Source organism: Falco peregrinus, chromosome 7 (assembly GCF_023634155.1).
Source record: "Falco peregrinus isolate bFalPer1 chromosome 7, bFalPer1.pri, whole genome shotgun sequence".
In the NCBI taxonomy this organism is placed as follows: Eukaryota; Metazoa; Chordata; class Aves; order Falconiformes; family Falconidae; genus Falco; species Falco peregrinus.
The window spans coordinates 5,043,805-5,064,786 of record NC_073727.1 but is presented as its reverse complement, the minus strand read 5'-3'; the positions used below and the strand labels follow the sequence as shown (position 1 = coordinate 5,064,786).

The following is a 20,982-nucleotide window of genomic DNA, read 5'->3' as shown; positions in this document are numbered from 1 at the left end:
GTACTTCGGCAATAAAGAGTAAAAGAAAGATGACAAAATGGAAGGATACAAATTAAAATTCAAATACTTTTTATTTAGCTGCTGAAACATTATTACTTACTTAAGATACGCCTCCAAATCTTACATCCAAGGGCAAGGACCCATGGAAAAGAGTCTTAACAAAATGCCTCAGCAGCTAAAAAAAGAAAAAAATGTATTTTTTATATATTAAAACAATGAGACACACTTTTAAGCTGCCCAAGATTTTGTTTAGAATTCTCATGAAATTAAACCTTTTCTTGAAATGAATTAATCTTCTATCTCCCTGAAACAGTTGTAAAGAGCATTGTTTTATTTTTTTCAAGTACAGCTGCATGTGTCATGCATGAGGAAGAAAAGCATTGTAGTTCTGCTATCTGACTGCAGTTTGGGTTTAAGGATCCTGGCAGTAAAGAAAATGTGTACCTCCATTGCTACAAGAAGATATTTTGTGTGTTTGGGAGAGAGGAAAAGTAAGCTGGACCCTGCATTCACTTTAGTTGGATATTCCTAACCACAAATCACTTATTTTCATTACATTCCACACTGATCTGACTTCTCTGTAGAGCAGATTCTTCTCGCTCTGACCACACCTAAGCTGAATACCAATACTCCCAGATTTTAAGTGAGTACTGTCATCTGGGACTTTATAGGAGTCCCAGAATGCAAGCAGTCTAAACACCAAAAAGATACCATATACACCAGTAAGAACAAATGAAATAATAATAATAATAACAACAAAATAGACTTATAGTATGAGAAGTAATAGCATTGTTTGCATCACAGCCTTTTCCACACAATCAGCTCAAGGAAGTTCAGCAGTTACCTTCATGACATAACTGAAAATACTATTCCCCCCACTCCAGCAATGGATTTCAGTGTACAATGATTACCCTGTGATGAAGTAACGAGTCCTTCTTGAACATGGGAATATTTACATACTTAAATTTAAGTATGTGACCACTCATGGCTGGGCCAGGATTTATAACATGGTTGTTACAAGGCTAAACTAATTATTTGTGAATTGCTCTCATGCCCTTGGATTGAAAGACCCATATAAGGGAAGGAATGTGTTATTATAAAATTGCACCTTAACCTTTGTATCTCTGGCAAACATCCATGTATTCTTTACAACTGATTAAGGACAGACAAACAGAAGAATGAGGGATATTATTTCCACTTGATACAATTTTTGTAGAAAGTACAAAGCACTGACATTCTTGAAAGATTACCATTTTAGCTGATGCATAGTATTAGCCTGTCTGCTTTTATTTCTCATTATACTGCTTTGTTCCCTCAGTAGCATCTAACAGCAACTGTGCTATATTGCAAAACCTGATGGGACCCAATTTTCAGGTATATAAATTGCAAATTAGAAAACCCTCTATCAGTGCAACAGGACTAAAGAGAAGATGGCTGTCTGTATCTGCCGAAGACTAGCTCCTCCAGGAGCTCTGCTACTGCTGTGTGGCCTGAGATGTAGTGGAATCCCTTTCTCCACCATAATCCCCTTGCACTGGGCTTTAGCATCTCAGTTTGTCTGCCTAAACTGCAATTTGGGCCTAAGACAGTTCACTCACACCTATTGCTTTAGGTTCTCTAACTGCAGCTTTAGCATTACAACACTGCACCAGCTATCATCAGTCACTCAGATTTTGGAAGGCACTAACTTTCTCAACTGTAGGAACTGTTAGTTAATTTGCTAAAAAAAAACCCCAAAACAACACACACACATTTGCAGAAACTAATGATGGCGTGCTTCAGTCAGCAAGCAAGATTTTCTATTTGTTCTTGGCAAGCAGACAAATACCAGGCTCCCTCGTCAGGTACTGCACTTAGCACCGCATGCCAATTAGCACCGGTGCTGTGGCAAAGATGACACATCCCAAATAGCCCCGTTCCTGAGAACAAAAGCCGCACAGACAACAAGGACTTATTTTTTTCAAGCAGCCCTGATACCTTTTTACTACAACGTGTTTGACTCATTTTTAAGTATCAGTTAAATCAGCCATCTTAATTAAAGCCACTAGCAAAATTCAGGAGGTGCAATTTCTCCTGAAATTAAGCATAGGAACGTTAAATAGGACCAGTGTTTGGGCTCCATTCTTTTGGTATAAAAATGATTGCAACTGCACGTTGCATATCTATAACTTAACTTTCAGGTTAAAACCCGGGCCCTGAAGTACAACTGGATGCCTGAAGATGTATTTCAGCATTGTCTTTCTCAATCCAGTGATTACAGAGGGACTTAAAGCAGACTAGAAACTATATGAAAATTAAAGTTAGACGAGATGAGTGTTTCCCTTTTGCTAACAAATTAATCTCTCTGGATTAGAAAGAAACAAACCCAGTTAGGGTGTGGGTTTTTTTTTTTTTTTTGTTACAATAAAAATTGTGATCCTTTGTTTCCAGTCTGGAATATCACTATGCAAACATGTTTCTTATGCTGCTGAAAAGTAAAACTGGAAGATTTAATTCTCTCTAGCTCCAGAGAAAGGCCATGTTTCTGAAAATGGTAAGGCATCTTGCTACAATAGGCCAGGTTTGCAGTCAGTGAAATCCCACTGAACAGACTAAGATGAGAGGGATCAATATATTCAGCCTTCTAGAGAAAATCTGCACCTCTCTTCTACTCATCTTTTCTTGGCTTTTGCTGTATACTAATTGTTTTAATTAGATTGAATATCTGCATGATGGCCGTCAGGCTCCAGTTCTGTTTATTAGTGCAAGATCATCTCATTCAATTTGCTTAATTATCAATTATTATTATATATTATTATTATAACATATTATAATGATTCTGTAATGTTTGCAGTGAACCTGACTGATTATATTCTTGTTATTGTCACTGCTGTGTGAAGAATGAGAACCTGGAAATGTTCACAATGGGACTAATGGGATAAGGAATTTAACAACATTCAGATTAAGCTTTATTTCATTTAGAAGTGGATTTATCTGAAGTGATGGGCTGTGACGGCAGAAGTCTAAACCTGAGCCAAAATACCCCTTCACATCCCAGGTACCTGTTACGCCTGCCACAAAGCAGTTCCAGGCCAAGCAATCAGAGACTCTATTATTATTAACACAATTAAGAATATTACACATTTTTAACATCAAATGAATGAAAAATACATTTTAAAACCACATAAAACCATAAATCTTTACGAAACAAATCTCAACAGATGAACTGCATAGCAAGGGTCTCTCCAGATTTTTTTTGCAACCGAATGACAGACTGCAGCCTGCCACTGAAAGGATACCTTCTTTTGATTTTGGATATTTTACTTCATTTACAGCATCTCTGACTTCTTTCCAGGCACGCTGGTCACCGGCCAATTTCTCAGCATCCTGGTTAACGGAAACAAAAGCATTTGATGAGAAAAACAGTAAACTGAGAATACGCAGTAGGGCTGAAAAACACTAAAAAAATTACATTGATGAAAGCTACTTGTGGGGATTGTGTCACCGGGTTTTTTTAAATGCACAAAAAAATCATTTCACCTGGCATTAGTACTCATCCTGTGTTTGTAAGCAAATGAGATGATTTCAAGAAAAATGAATGCACACTTGGAAACAATAAATACTCAAACCAGACATTATGTTTGCCACAAGAACTATGATCAACCAGAAAAGAAAAATAATAGCATGTGATTTTTAATATTAAAATGCATTAAGCAGATCAAATTCTCTCAAAAACCTGCTACCTAATACTTCATAGAGCCTCAACCACAGTGCAGAAAGGATTTAGCAAATAATTTTGATTAACCATGTGGTGATTATAGACTTTATAAACAGTGGGAGGCTACCTTCATCTATTACAGTTACCAGCATGAGCTTGCAGGAGAAGTCTAGTAGTCAGGAAAAGCTGAACTTCAGTTTTGTTTTTTAACTCATTGCTATTTCTTCCCTACTCCATCTGATTCCATAAACAGCTATATTTTCCCATTGCTTTGTCATAAAGAAGGCAAAAATGATTAATGGCTAGAGCAGTAACAGAAAGTTTCCCTTTTCAACTCTCTAGCAGTTAGTAACTGCACCTTAGGCAAACCACTTGGAACAAATTTATTAAAGCATCCACAGACATGGTTAAGCATCCTGAAGGATTTCCAAAAGCATCTAGATATTCAATTTCCATCGCCATAAGCACTTAAATACCTTTAAAAATCTGGCCTTTAAGACACTGCAGTTCATTACCTCTCCCTCCTTATAAAAGGCCCTCACAAAAGAATTTTGTAAGTACAAATTCTTGCAGGAGTATTATAAATACAGTTAAAAAAATTAAAAAATAATAAAAAAATCAGCCTTCAGGAGGGCTGGAGGTCTGGAGATGAACAGGGAAGGTGTGTGAAAACCTAACCAAGCACTTAGTAACCAACAGATGCTCACTGGGCATCGCAGGAGTACCTCTGTTTAAAAGCCTGTAACCTGTATCTGTCTAGAACTCCATAATTTTCTTCTTTTACTGCTCCTTATTTACCATAAATTCAGACCCAAAAAAACCTTACAGTAAGAATCAGCCCTCACTTTCACATTTCATATGCAGTTTTGTCTTTCCATTTGCTCCTGCTCCATGCAAGAGCAGACCTCTGTATTCCTGGGCTGATTAAATCAAGAATAAATCCAGATTGGTCTCAGCTGCCCCACCATTCCGTGAGGGCCTTATACAGGGAGGGCAGCCCGGCCCTGCTGCATATCATGTGTCCTTCCCCCACAATCGGTTCTGTTATCACAAAGATCCCCTGGAAATCACTCTGTGGATAGCTGAATTTGCCACGGGAAGGCATAAGGTGAATGTTAAGACAAAGAAGCTCATACTGTATCAATGTTACCAGCACAATTAATGTGCATACCTAGCCCTCTAACAGCTTAGTGACAGACTTACGCTGAATCCGTTAGCTCCAATGTAACCTCCACCAGTTTTTATGGGACTACATCTGTTTCCCAACTTAGCCTGAGAACCTGATACAATCTGTCTTTAAAACATCTTTTAGAGACTGATCAAGCCCTGCTCAGTGATTAAGCTAAAAAAATATCTGGCCTGTAAGATACTAATAATGATGTCTGTGAAACTTTAGGTTTAAGGAGCTACCAAAAAAGAACAATTCTCTTAAGAATTTTTTTCCCTATCTTTTCCCACCAGCCCAAGTATAATTCTCAGTATTTCTGTAACATGTTGTAAGCCTTACAATTAAAACCTCAGAAATGTGGGAATTGGGACAGATTTATAGGTGAAAGAACAAAAACAACCATACACCAAGTTGCAGGCCAATGACTGATGCATCATTAGGGCTAACTTTAAACACAGAGGGACCGATGGATGAATCGGGTTAAGGTATTCATTGACATGGGATTAATCTTTCTCCTGTGCAGTCTTTTGAGTCTCATTGTCTTCTAGCATTTCATTAACACCACAAAGCAGTGCAAGGTAGGGATTGCATCTACCCTTTACACTAGCACATAGGGCTAAGTCAACACTGGCTTCAGACTCAGGTAGTGTCTGAGGGACATACCAGGGAGTGTCTGTTGGCCCAGTAATCTCCCAGCCCTCTCCAGAATCACGCTCCTTATCCCTTTTGTAAGAGACTTTAGGATGGAGGGATTTAAGTCACAGGTTTCAATGCTTTCTGTGTTCTCAAGGTGAGGCATTTTGGGGATTGGCCCACACAGGAACAAGCAAACACCTGGCTAGCTGGGCCTTTTACACCTGTACTGTTCTTCACCTGATTTCTACCCACTAAAGAAGTCCTGTCCTTTCCTAAACACTCCTGTTCACGTCAGGGAGGCCTCTTCCAAACCAGCAGCCAGGCAGCGACTGCAAAACAACTCTGCAAAACAAGCCCTCCTTGTCACCACTGGCAACACTTCAGCCTTCCAGCCCAATAAGCTTTTTCCAAGTAAGTTGTTTCTCTCCCTTGGACAATGCCTTGAAAGTCACGGCCATGTGATATGACTCAGCCAGCTAAAAATACAAAGCTGCCTTGGCGTTTGAATTATGGAAATAATTGAAGTGATTACTAGTTATGCTGAACTGTTTAATTTAATCTAAGAGCATGGCAGTAACAGCTATGGGAGATTTAGCTTTCCACAGAGTAACACTCATTCAAAGCATCCCTTTTCAGAACATGTTCCCAGTCAAACCTCCAGGTGTGCAGAGCTGCCAACAATAAAGGAAGACAGGCTTTTTTGTGTGTGGAAAAGGAGAACCCTCGCTGAAGAAAAGGAAGAGGCTTTTGAAAATGAAGAGTTAGCAGCTTGGGCCTAATTATCTTCCTTATTTCTAACGTTGAAACTAAACATAAGAGTTTGTTCTTCAGAACAAAAAAATATTTGTGTCTCGGACTAAATAATAATTAGACTAGAGAACCTAGCCACAAAAATGCATTACAACGTCGCGATGGCTGAAACTGGCACGCTTTACAAATCAGCTTTCACACATAGAGACGTGCTGGAGAAAACTGAGAGTGGATGTGTTGAAGGCTCATGGGGATGGTAGAAAAGACAGCTGCAAGCCGTGCTTTCCCATGTCAAGAACACAAGCTTGCAACACTCTTAGTAACACAGGTGCAACCCACTGGCGGCAGAAGCGTCACTGGATGTGCTTGCTGAACCCACAATCTAGGGCGCAAGAAAGAGAAAATTGACCCTGTGATTTATTTTGAGCAATTATTCCAGATGCCAGATGGTTCCAGCACCTAATTTCCAATTACTCCAAGCATGCGCAGGGGAAAGTTGTTCATTAAAAGGTAAGTTAACATGCAACAGTACCATATCAATTCTCTCTCTGTTTTCTTCCAATACCATGGCAGGTGCTGCTACAGCTTTCTTGATAAAACACACCTGGAGATTCATCTTCTTAACATTGAAACTTTCTAGAAATCTCCATGGACTGCCTACCTTTTGGACTACTTACCCCTGGCTGCTTAGACCTGTGCTTCTAATCCTTTAGACAGAACAATTTTCTAGCTCTTCTAGTAAAACAAGCTATAAACTAAACTCTTCACACCTGACACTTCGCAAAAGAAGGACACTGTTTACCTTCACATCTTCTTGAACTTAGTTCGGGTGTACAAACCATGAAGGCTCACCTACATAATTCAACCAGATGAAATTCTGCTCTTGAAATGTGCAAATGCAAAATATTCTGTGAAGCACAATTTTCCTGCCATAAAAACCATCTTTCCTCCATAAATTTCACAATAATTTTGCTATATAAAAGGTTCAAGAACAAGATTATTTTCTTTACTATTTGCTTGAACACCGTAATTTCTATAGCTTGTAGATCAGAAGAACGTTAGTTGTTGTTTTTCTTTCAGAATACTTCCAGCTTTTATATCTAATGACTTTCCAGACTTTCAAAGGCACTCATTGCAATCTATATTTCAAGAGCCTGAGAACAGACACTATCAGCTTTGCCCGGTGCATCCTGTAAATGCTCATAAAAATAGTTTGTGGTACACAACATACCACTAATTGTCAATATTTGCTTTAAATATTACAGTTTTCCACAGTTTAGGTTCCATTAGTGACACTTGTAAAAATGATGTTATAACCACTTATAACAGAAGAGAGGGAAATAAGAAAACCAGAGGGTATCTGGTGAGGATTATCATCTGTTTGCTTAGTGATCAAATGTAAAATGTTCTGCTGTTCTGGCTTTAAGTGATACAAAGATTTACTATAAAAGCATCGTCTCCTGAAACAATTACAGACATCAGCCACCACAGAGATAAGCATTTGAAAATGTTCACCTGTTCCATTCCCTCTTATTCCTTTGCTCCCACGTTGTTTGTAGGAAGTTCTCTCCCTATCTCTTCTGCTGTTCTACTGTCCTGAACACATCCCATCCTTAACTGAACTCTCCTTTGAAAGGAGTATAACCTTCAAAGGACAGATAGATCTTTCTCTTCCCTTCTTGTTACTTTATACTACATTTCTTTCCCTGTCTGCTCTTGTTTCTTACACTTCCTAAAAGCACTCCTTACCTACTCATTTCAAGCACCACTGCTTTTACACACAAAGTTAGCAGCCAGTGTTGCTACCCCAACTTTTAAAATCCTGGATGTTAAAAGATTCCCAGACAGGCATAACCTCTGAGAGAAGATACCACTCTCACCAAAACAAGCATACGCCAACCAGCAGCATCACTGCCCTCTGCCCAAACACACTCCCACAGCCCCAACGCTGCTCATCTGTAATGCACTGCACCTCCGAAAATCTCCTGAACATTGAAAAGGTTGATTAAGGGCAATTCCTCTTTTCATACTTAGGCGAAAGGATGGAAATAGGAGATGGATTTTCTGTCCTCTCTACAAAGTTCAACTTTCTCCTTCTTACAGATGAAGGTAGAGAAACAAGCCAGAGATTTGCTGTGGAGAGGAACTGTGAAGCACTCCTACACCTCTTTTTCTTCTTCCCAGCCTTCCTCCTACACCAGGCAGATCCAAGGGCATCCTCATTATGTGCTTTTCTCCAGTGTTTAGGTATCCAGTCCCACATAGGCAGAAACAAGCAAAGCTTTGTAGGGGGTATGGGCGTGCCAGGATGCTCTGAGAGGAGTAAAAAACAAGGTCTAAAGTTTTCCATGACCAGTATCTTCTCTTCTAAATACACAAATGGAATACAATAGTGTCATGTAAACACAAGCAAATGTCATTTTTACAATGGTAAAAGCTAATAGACCGTAGTTCAGCCAGAAATTCAGGGTTTAATATGAAATATTATTGGGTATGATAATTTTGCAAGAGACAAAAATCCCACTAAATAATCATAACAGTTCCTTCTGGACACAAAATCTATGACTACATAATGATAATCCTATGAGACAGCAGCATCTGATTCTGTTCTTGTTCTCTTTTTTGTGGAGGCTTTAAAAACATCTTTGAACAAGGAGTTTTCTTGGCTGTAATATTTTAACACTTTAAAAGCTACGGATACATCAAAAATCTGAACATTTCATATAAATTGCTGACCATGACTTATGATTTGCTGAACTTCTAAAAATGTAAGTGGCAACTACAGCTGTGCATCTGACAGAACAATTCTGACCAGCCTGATAGGTTCAAATCGAAAGAGGTTTCCTTGGGTTTTGTTTGAAGAAGGTGTCAGAAGAGTTCAGACACCTTTAAATTAGGGCATGACATTTTAAATCAGATTTCTGTTACATTATGCCCTGAAAGCATAAATAACAATTTTCTATTTCTGATCCTATTTAGAAGTGCAGGAACTACTGAATGTGTGTTTCTAGTAAACTCAGTAACTCATTGTTTTATACTTGGCAGCAAAAAGAAAGCATTACATGAGTAGAAGATACCGCAGATCTCCTGAAGCCTCACTTCGAGTAAAGGTAAAGAAAAATGCAGTGAGGAAATGTGATATGGACAGCGCTACACTGCAGCTAAACTGATTTTGTGACTTTTGAGTGCTTTAGAGCAAACAGGGTACAAGAACCTGCTGGGCAGTCACAGGTGCCTGCAGCTACCGGCACAGCAAGAGAAAGCACACTTGACTGGTTTCCCAAAATATCTGAGGTCATCTCTTATAAAACATGTGACGTTTTTCTCATTGTCATACATCATTTGTGCTCAACTTTGAAGCCACAGTTTTGTGACGGGACAGCAGTTTGTCATAGAGGACTGTGTAGCTGAAGAGAAGCGTATGCTCCCTGGGAAGCACTGGCTGCTGTGAAGCGAACTGTGGTACTAGAGGTTGGCTCCACACTGAAGTCTGGGCTGGATTTATATTTGTGTACTGGATGCAATTTAAACTCAGAAACAAAGACCCCTCATCCCTTATTATGAGGGCTGCGGCTTATAGAAGCCTACAGCTTCAGCTGAGGTTTTCACTCACCTTCCCTCTTGTGAATGTACTTTGTTAAGAACGACGAGTGTGTGAAACGATCAGCGCAAAGAGCCCTGTCATGATTCAAGGTTTATATGTGATTTCTGAAGTTTAGAAAGCTCCCCTGCCCTGCCCAATGAAAAATAATGCCAGCTCTGTATATGCCAGTTCAGCTATCCTTCCCAAGCCACACAAGGTCATCCTCACCAGATGCTGAGCTGTCACGACGAAGAGAAGACCTTGTGTCTTGTGTCATACAGCTCTGGACAGGGTGGCACATGGCAATTTCAAAGCTACTCTGTCTGCAGACAAAACAAACGTTATGTTCCCTGTGAGGCTGTTGGGAGGGGGGTCGAACCCAACTTCTGAACAAATTGAATTTGTACTTTTTATTTTTGAGTTCTGAAAGTAAAATAAGACACATTGCAGTTGGGTGCTGTATCGCGCTGTGCGGTACATTGCTCAGTATTAGGCAGGCTGCATTACCTCACAGAACTGATATCAGCTCTTCATGGATTACTGACTCTGCTGTCTGGAAGTGGGTAACAACTACAGGCTAGTAATACTATAAATTGTACAGGTATTGGAAAATTTAACAGTTGTTCACACCATTCACGCTTAAGTGCTCTACTCAGGCCTTCAAATCAAGATGAAGGTTTCCCCAGACCCAGCATACAATTAGTGCAAAAAACCAAGGACCTTCACATGGCAGTATGAATAGCCTCTCCTTAACATTATTCAACTTAGTTACAACATCACAATATTTACTCAGAAATTTAAAAGGAGGCATCAGAGACAACTGTGGAAAGTTTATTAAAATGAGATATTTTAATAAAGAGAAAATTAAGATCAGCAAGTCCATTTTAAGAAGTCTGTCCAATAAAATTAAATGGGTCTAAGATAAGTCTATCCCAATAACATCTTATATTTATTTAGGTCTTAAAGCATAAGGTAACAGAGGAGACCAATAGTTCTCAACCTGCCCAGCTGCCAGGCTCACAGTTCTGCACCCCAAAAATTGTAATTGCATTTCTGTTAGACTCATACTCCACTCTTACCCACTGCAATCCCACTTCAGCTATTAACTTCTGCAATTTTTATAGACACACACATTTTTAAACAGCCTTTTCAAAGATCACTGCATCTGTATATTGTATGTTACAGAGGAAATCTCATAAGTGTTTTATAGTGAAGCAAACTGACATCCCTCTTCCTACTGACTCCGCTGCTTATAGATTCAAGGGTCACATTCAGCTTCTTTGCCAGAGGAGAACACAATGTTTTCCATTTCTGTTCGGATACCCACGCTGAGATTCATATGACCAAATGGAGACATTTGGGCTACTCTTCTATTTGACAGTGAAGAAGCAGCACTCTCAGGGTGTAATTTGGATCATCCTCAAGCAGGCATCTAAAACATGGCAGATGAATGTGTGTTAAATTTTTCTCCATTTTATCCACAAAGGAGGTCTAGAGTCACTAGCTCAGATGCCAGCCTTTACACTGTAGCTGTCTGAGATTTGGTGAAATAAATCATAGCTGTAGATCCCAATCTCAAATGTGGAACGTGTTCTACCTTTGCAGTGGCGGCACATTTTATTTCAATAGGTCTAATCTACTAAGCGATTCCAGATTCTCTATTATTTACCTATCTGCATAAATGTTTATTGTTCTCTCAGTCTTTGTCACCCATGAATTTAACTGGCAACGATTTTGTAGTTACTTCCAATTCATTCATGAAAATGCTGGGTACTGTAGAAACAGGGTTATTATGGACACAGTCTGCAACTATTTGGTAAGCATTATATATAACTGATGATTATGGTGATTTAATGTGTAAGTGTGTTGTCAGAACAATCTTTAGAGTGTATATATAGAGTGTATATGTAGAAATTCCTGTAATAAGAGAGAAGACACCAAAATAACTCAAAGCTCTCATTAGTCTCAAACATCACACACTTTTTAAAGACCAATAATGCTCACAGACCAAGTGCATTTATTAAAGTTTTTTTTCTATTTTGCATGCACTCTTTGTGATAAAAACCTAGGCAAATAACATTACAGACAGTATTTCCTCTCTCAAAAAGCAGCACAGAAGGATACTAGGCTACTTAGCAAGAAAGTAAGACAGTATCTAAAGAGATCTGACAAAATATAAATAATACACGGTGCTAAGCAGTTACCTTCACCATAGCATCTTGCCTGGACCTGGAGACCCTTCAAACAAGAGGCACGTGCATTTGATACATTCTGAAGCCATTTCAGTTAAGTGCTGGTCATTCTGGTTGCTGACCAAAACATTTCCCGTATTTATTCCTAAAACTAGGTCCCTTAAATACTACTACTCCTTTTGTTGGAAAAGAAGTCATAATTACACAAGGGCTATCCTAATTCTTTTCATTGCCCTTTCTCCCTACTGCATTACAACCCCCCTTGTGCCACACACAGCTTGGGTGCCTGGGGACAATAAGCATTCTGCAAGCCCAAGACCCCAAACCCTACTTCCCAGTCAGGACGATGGAGGTTGTGGTTTATTCCATGAGCCACAGGACTGAGTTTTGTGCCTGTGACAGCACTGCCTTTATAAACCTACTAATTTCAGGAGCTTAGAGCTGACTGCAAAATTCCCAGCCCAGCTGCATATGTTACAAGCTGAAATAAAAATTGATTGGACCATGGGAAGAGCAATAAATAGAAATTCACTATTAACTCATAAAAGCCAGAGGATGGGAGGAAGGGAGGAAAAGCAAAGCAAAGTACTTACATCTTAGCATCAGACAACTAAGGCCTTATGCCAGACCACCCAAAAATTCTTGGCACGTTTGTAATTCCATTGTAATTTCCAGCATCAGTCAAAAAAACCCCTGTGGGTAATTCAGTTACCTGAGGTAGGATATTGTTCAGCCTAATCCCTAGCAACTGTGAGGCTGGTATTTCAGACTGCCTTAGACGTTACACATTTGTTCAGGCGATCTCTAGGTCTATCTTACCAAACAAACTGACAGCTATAAGGCAAATCTGCTTTATTCCTTAATTCTGCAACCCGTGGAGACACAGAGTGCCACTGAGGACATTTAGTGGCTCATAAGAGATATGTAGGTCAAAAATCCTCATAATATTTAGGTATTCACAACACATAATCCAATCCACATTCACCAGTGCACTGAAATATATACTTAAGTTTAAATGCATGCATAAATCCAATTAAAATCAATATTTATGTGAATGAGTAAATACTTCACTGAGGTGTAGTTATTTGTGTATCAAAACTCAATTTATGCTTCACTCATTGGAAGAATTTGTGCCCATTGAATTATTGGTTCTAACTGAAGATATAGTGTCATGAAGTTAGATATTTATTTTGAACACGAATATCAAAATGATTTAATATCTTAATGCATGACATATCACATGAAAAAAATGGTAGCTATAGTAATTTTTTAAATGTATAATGCAATGCAATTTAACAATATATACTCCAGCATATGTTTTCTGAATGAATGGGTATGAAATACAGGGAATTTAAGGTTTAGAAAAGCACTTGCAACATGGTAAGATCATACACACGTTCGCTATACCTTAAAGTACTTGACAGAGTTCTAAAGTGAAAGTGGCAATTCCTGGAGTGCTCATAAAAATTGAATGCCTAACTCACTAGCCTGTTGCTTGAATATTCCATGTCAATGCTCAAATCCACACTGAGCAGTCTCCAAGTGTTTTAAAGTCATGAATAAAAAAAGGTTGAATCCATTTTGTACAACTGCAGCTCTTAAGAGAGCACAGGATTTGGAATTTCCTCTCTAGAATTTTGCCAAAAAATTTGATCATCTCCCAGGCGAATGTTACTTTCATACAGTCAAAGGAGAGGTATGCAAATACTTTTAAAAGATGTAGTACAGTGTTTTAGTCATGTCATGGATGTCTACTTCGGAGAATTATTACTGACTATCCTTTAACTGACACCAATTTCAACCAGTGGAGGTTCTTCCAGTCTTCAGGGAAGCAGCTAGAAAAACTCCATAAGGCAAGTGAGTGCTTGAAACAAACTGTTTCCAGGACTTTCCCACTACTCTGTTATCCTGATTCAATAATACGGACATTTTACTTATTATCACACAAAAAAAAAAAAAAAGGAAAAAAAGAAAAAAAAAAAAAAAGGAAAATGGCCACATTCCAGAGAGCAAAAAGAACATTCTCTAAAATCTTATAATTTCATGGAAATTATTATAAGACTCTTGAATATGTCTCCGGGCCTTTATTTACTGTTTGAATAGCTATCACGCAGCTGCCTCCTGCTGACTGCCGTTGTTTCAAGTTTTTATGTGCCTCAGTGATCAACGGTGATCGGCTGAGGTGATTCTGATCAAGGAGAGGCAGCCTAGATCAAAAAACACATACTGGAAGTTAGACATCTTGACTTACGTGGAAGCAGCCGTTTATGGGACATGCTGGAACAACATAATTTGGTGATGCATAACCTAAATTGGATTTCCAGTTTTATGAAACAGTTCACACTACTAGTGATCTATTTCTCTGTCTCCTGATAAGTACCCTCCACTAACTACTTCACTCATCACTTAAAAACAGACATACTGTTCTCCTGAAATATTTTTCGCAGGCAGATGGATGAGTGTCACCCTTCTGAAAAGCATGCTCTCTCAAGTCCTTTTTACAATTTCTTTTGCAGGTGGGGGTTTGGGGAAGGGGCGAAGCAGCTCACTTCACATGGATCCCCATCTTCATTAACCAAATACAATGTACTAGTAACTGAGCGTCACGGTATCTACCTCTCCTATACCAAATGTCTATAGATTCAAACTATATATATAAATATCATTAAGCAGTAGCTGGAATCATGTCATAAGCTTTCAAAGCTCAGAAGGACTCCTTTTGTGCACAGGAATGATGCGAACCTAATGTAAACTTGTACACTAGAAATATTTTGAGAGTAAAAAGTTAGTTGTCTAGGTATTGTCAAAGGAAGTGCAGAAAATTTACTTTATATCCAACGCTTGCCAGACCTGACTATGACAAATTCATGCCTTATCCTTTCCAAGGCAATATGATGCAGCAACGTATTTTTATTAATGATTGTGGTCAGATAAATCTTGGGCAGAACTGTGATACACTGTTTTACCAGGCTCCCCAGTTGGAATCACTGTTTGCAGTGTAATCAATGGCTTTCATACAACTCGCTGAGCAATCCTGTGGAAAATAACAGGACGCCCTGCAACAGGTCAACGAATTACACAGTCCTCTCGTGTAACTCACATGCCTGGAGTAAATTCAGTCTTCTCAAGCCTTTTATACAACACAAAGTGTCTATTCATGTCTAAAAATAAAGCTTACATGCAAAATTTGTAACTACAGCTTTAGTTACTGCATTGTTATGTTACTAATTAAATTAATGGCAAGAAATTGATAAGGCGCATTGCTTACTATAGCAATATTTCAATTCAAGGCATTCAGTCTTCAGTTTTACAGTGGAAGTTTTACAGTGGGAGACCTTCAACAGGAGAGATACTTGAACCCAGAAAATTGAATCCCAGTCAGTCCAGAAAACCACAGTTTAAAGTTGTGTCGTCCCTTTTTCTCACTAAAATGGGATCTGAATTAAAATCTATCATATTTCAAGTAAATTACTTAATTTATGGGATTAAAAAAGACCAAACATTGTGCAGAGTAGAAGAAAGTGACTGATAAACAAATCAAGAAAAGGCATCAAAAAATCAAGCTTATTCCCTTAGGTACTACTGGTATTAGAAACCACTTTGTCAGGCTGAAACACACAAAACCTTACAGCAACCTCAGTGAAAGAGGATTCAGAGATTCAAGATCAGGTAAAGCAATGACTGGTTTCAATATATATTTAGAAACAAATTGTGAACTAGTCTCCCCAAAATCACTGCAGGAAAAGGTGTTTGGAAAATTGTCTGATCTAGTCTTATGTTTTAAATTGCTTTTCCTCAGCATATTCTCTCTTCTCTGTGTTTATTTTAGATTGCTAAGCCAAAGCAAGACTTTTCTTATTTCTGTTTATCATTCAGCAGAGACCAAATAGTGACTGCTATAGGAATGACACCATCTGAAAAAAAGAAATCATAACGGCAATACTGAGCTGTAACGACAGTGCCAAAGAAGCTGGGCAAGCAGGACCAGGAATGTCAATGTAGCCACTGCAGCCTGAAGCAGCAATGAGAGGGGGAAAAAAAAAAGTGTTTCTGCTTAAAACAACTGCCAGAAGATTTACATTTCCCCTTAGATGGCCGGGTCTGAAAGGAACGAGATTCTGCTCCCCTCAGCTGAGCAGAAAGCCACATTCCTGGGAGAGTGCCACACTCCAATCCTATGCTGGCTCCAAATATCAACCTGTCAGACCAAATCGATACAGGCTTCCCCATTACGGACCTTCTGAACAAGCAGGGAGTCTGCACAGCTCTGAGCTCACGTCTCTTCATAAGACCAGCAGTATCTTCTCTGACCTTTGACAGCCCAAGTGAGCTCCAGCTGGCTGCTGCCAAGTTGTGACCAGAGCACACTGAGACACTCCTGAAGCAGCCGGGAGAGGTAAGCTGTCATGGAAAAATGATCACAGCCCATTTGTCATTGTCTGTCGCCCTGCCTTTTGATGCAAAAAAAAAAAAAAAAAAAAAATTTACAGTGTTGAAAGATGGAAGAAGCCTCAGAAGTCATGTAAGAAATGCTGAGAAGCTGATGAGATCATGCCTTTGTTAATGAAGAGAGTTACAAGTAGTTGCCTTGGGTTTTAGTGTCATTTTTTTTGCCACTAGGAAAAAAGAATAAAATAAAAAGCCCTCTGTCCTTGGCTGTTTGGAAATACATCCCAAGAGGGTAAGATCCAGTGAAAGGGAACAGAAGATTGTTAGACGGACTGTTGGATTTCAGGAACTGATCCAGGCTTTATGTCACTACCAAATGTCTTGTCAGAAGGAAGGAAATGTTACTCAGCCAAGCACCTATGGAAAGAATCAGCGCTGTGTCCCAGTGGGCTGCTAATTACTGCCACTGGCTGTCGTAGGCACTAACTAACTATATTATATACATATATTTATACTAACGTTGGGCTGAAAGGGTAGGTGGGTGAAACATGACTGAGCTCTGGCTCAACTTTCTTCTGTAATTTGCTTCAAAGACAGTTCTAGTGGCAAAAGAGTAAAAAGAAGATGAGGAACAAACAGTCCACTTCTAAAATAAACTATTGCAAACTCGGTCTTTTGATAGGAAGTTGAGTAAACTAAAATTTTGTAGGAACAAAGTCCTGTTTTTTTTTAACACATCCTTAGTACCTTAGTACTTAGCAAGTACCTTAGAATCATGACTAGAGATACAGATGCTCCTACTTTATTCTTTGCTTTGATCAATGGGATTTGGGTCCAGTTAGCTGCATGAACAGACTTGTTTTCAACAACTTTATTTAATCCTTCCTTCCCAGGCTTCACCTTTTGAATTAATTTGCAGATCTAATATTTCATATTGTATTTTACTCGGAAAACATAGTGAGGATGTAAATGTCTGAAAATAAATAAATATTGTGGAAACTGGGACACAAACTTCTGGAACTTGACAATTCAGCAATTTTAAAAGGCACTTCTTTAACATATAGTTTTGTATTTCCTGTGTCCTAAATATACGCTGCCTGAGGGAGGGGTGATACTTTGTACTAACACCAAGCACAGTGATCTTACGTGAAGCCTTTACATGCTAATTCAAAACAGCAGTCAATAATACTATTTTTCATGTAATGATGCCTCTGCGATTTAAGCACATGTTCTTCAATGGTATTGCTGACACCAAACATGAAGATCAAAGGTGAAAATGTCGTGTAAATTCTGTCCTTGGTCATATTCAAGCATCTCTCAGAAACCTTGGTGAGGGAAATCAACCACAGACATATGCTCTAGCAACAGATTTGATCAACTCACATAGAGGACCATTTACATTTGATGAAATTCCTAAAATACAGTTGTGGTTTTTCCTACGATATGAAAAGAATGTCAAAACTTCTAGTAGGTTCAGGAACTTGTTTAGCGTTCTTTCATAAAAGAGCTGGTGGATGTATGGAAGTGCAATACCAGCTAAAGAACTGCACGTGACATTTTGATGTAGATGTAGATGGCTTGGCTGCTGCTGAGATGACCTAATTTTGAGAGTCCTTGAGTTGGAAACTGGACTTGTGATGCTCCCTACCAAACTCAGGGTGCAATATAAGTAAGTACCAAGCAAAGCAATAAACTGATTAAAGGGATAACATATTTACTGGCATTATGTTATTACTAACTTTGAGAACTATCAAATACCGGCCAAATATAAAAATGATTCAGACTGAAACGCGTTGCTTTTGACCTTGTAATAATTAAAAGCCTTCCAAAAACCTAGCTAGGCTAAAATATTAAATCCTAGCTCCAAAGGAGAAAGACAACTCATAACAAAGTGATTCTATAAGCACAAATGTCCCTGAAATCCTTGGCTGAAAATGTAGAACATGAACAATACTCTGGCTCATGACTGTGGAAAAAACTGTTCTCCATTGAAAATGTTTGTCATCAATGTAATCCCATCTTTAATTATAATTAATGTAAGGGGCTTTTATGTGCTGGAATGGTAATACGTTGCCAAGAGTTCAGCTTTTAGGAAGACACGTATTTCCAAATTAGAGTGGAGATTGATCTTAAAATGGAGCAAATAATAATATATAAAGCTGTCAGAGAAACAATGAACTGAAGACATTACAGTAGCAATAATTTAAAGTACTGACAGTCAGGAAATACTCTGTGAGTGACTTTTAGAAATACATGGGTTTTTTCTCTACTTTAGTCACTGGTGGTGGTTTTTTTTTCCAACTTGGGCCAAAGTCAGTTTAAAGTATTGTTTAGTGCCATTTAATTCAGCAGTAACTGTACTGCCAAAAGGTTCACCTTAACCTTATTTAACCAGTTTACACTGATGTGTTAGCACTTGCTATCTTCCCTTGTCAATTCAGCAGCCAGGCTGCTTGACCCATTGCTAAAAGAGACTGGCCAGTATTACAGTGTGATGACTTAGAATCAAAAACGAAGCTGACACTGAGAACCAGGCAACAAAATTTGAGATCTACAGGTCCAGCTAGTCGCTACCATTTGCCTCCATGTTTTCTTATCCCTGATGACAGCTATGCACCTGCATTATTCCATGGCTGTGCTCACAGTTGGAGAGGAGGACAAAAAACTACCAGTGCATAGCAAGCAGGGATTCACTTGGAAGTCCTTTCATCAGTAGTGACCAGTGAGGCACCTTTGGTCTCATGATATGCAATGCAAGTATGACCACACAGCAGTGGACCTCTCCATGTGGTCTAGGGCTGTGTCTGCTCACACTGGGTGTACCAGTGTGCATCAGTTGAAGCTGACGCTCAACTTCAACAGCTTCAGCTTCAAGAGGGTCCCTGTGGTTGGGCTGCAGCCCAATACGTTTGAAAATACAGCCTTTGCCATATTGTAGACTCAGATCTAGGCAAATGTGGAAATGAATTGTGTATACTTCGGCAGTGGTTAGAGACGATTCTTATGCTGTATGAAGCTGCCGTATATAGCTAAAAAGATCAAGTGACCATGAATTTTAAAGTCATTGCTAGTGTCAGAGTGATTCCCCGTTTTATATAGCTGTGATGTGAAATATTACAGTAAATGAGAAATAAAGAATATTTCTTCATAGATAAGTTGCCTCTTTAACTCATAGTTCATCAGAGGCCTGAAATATTAGAAAAAGCCCTTGCGTAATCATGCAACCTACAGTTGCCTAAAAGCACTTCGGTACACTTTGTGTGCATAGCTAAACTGTGTGATTATAGTATGATGCAATCACTATCTGAGTTTAATCAGTTTTAGCACAAATAAGTGAAGAAGCAATGACACTGGCTGTAAGACATGTCTACAGCAGCAGCCAGAGACAAATGCTTGGAGTGATCTGCATTAAAAAAATTTATCAACAATCTGGATGTTAGCGTGCTGAAACCTGCACAGTTGCAACTGCATTCTTGCTATCCCTATCAGCTAGCACAGAAATGTAATCATGTGATTTTTGATTTTGTGTTTATATGTTGTTCATAGAGCAGCATAATTTATCTCACCCAACTTTATCCATCTAAATTGTGGCTACCGACTTGAAGGCATTCCTTTAACCTCTTCTGTTCATTCCAGTTTTCATAGATTTCTACTGCAAGACAGTATGAATGAACTGCTTACCTTTTGGGGTATGGAGGGAAGCTAAAAACGGGCTTAGATTAGATGCTTAGTTAAAGTCAGGAGAAATTAGTAGCATTTTGTAGGCTAAATCTATTTTTTCCTCATGTAGATGTCTTGGAGGTTAAATATGAACCTGCTGGATTTTTTTCACACAGAACTAAGATGCCACATAGCAATGGGAACTGCATACAGCATACAACTCAACCTCAAACATTTCCACCTCAAGGAATTATTCTTATTTAAAAAAATCCAGCACTTAAAGTTAACAGACTTTAGAAAATGCAACATCATTCTTTACTATCCTTTGGACATCAGAATTCTCAGCAGAAGTACAACTTGCCGTCTTCATGCTGCATTTGGGGAAACTGAGCAAAAGAGAGCTCTACAGAACATTCACGTAAACCGTCCCCCATTTAGACAGACTGATCTGGTTTCTAGTCAAAAACCTGTTCAGCTCCCACTGAAACGGTAGCTTCTCACTAATTCTGAAAAAATAGGGCAGGGTCTTAGAAAACACAGAGGTTGGTTTTGATTAAAACGAATTACCCAAGGTCACTTATGAAGTCGGTAACTGACTTGAAAACACAAACTTGATACCATCTTCCTTCTTTGCTTGGGCATGTAAGGCTAAATGAGCAAGCCTTTAGAAAATACAGCAGGAGACATGAGTTTCATCGATAGGAAACATACAGAGTATTTTTATAATAATGAATAAATAAGCATACATATAACCACATACTAATACTTATAAAGTTTATATGCCCTTCATATAAACTTTAATGTGTATGTCTCACAGGATTCCCAGGACGGCTGTTAAAACATTACAAAAGATGCAGAATAAAAGCTACAATGAAAATTACTTGACTTATAGTTTTACTGTAAATTG

The 20,982-nt window shown here is 38.7% G+C and overlaps 1 protein-coding gene across 4 annotated transcripts in view; it reads right to left on the bottom strand.

The window, feature by feature from the left end:
* Window positions 1–20,982, bottom strand: part of SMYD3 (SET and MYND domain containing 3) — a 419,966-nt gene that overhangs the window by 50,996 nt on the left and 347,988 nt on the right. For all 4 annotated transcript variants that reach the window (XM_055810875.1, XM_055810877.1, XM_055810878.1 and 1 more), the window contains one exon: window positions 3,279–3,366. In XM_055810875.1, coding sequence (XP_055666850.1) covers window positions 3,279–3,366 — 88 coding nt within the window. The remainder of the gene's footprint in view (window positions 1–3,278; window positions 3,367–20,982) is intronic.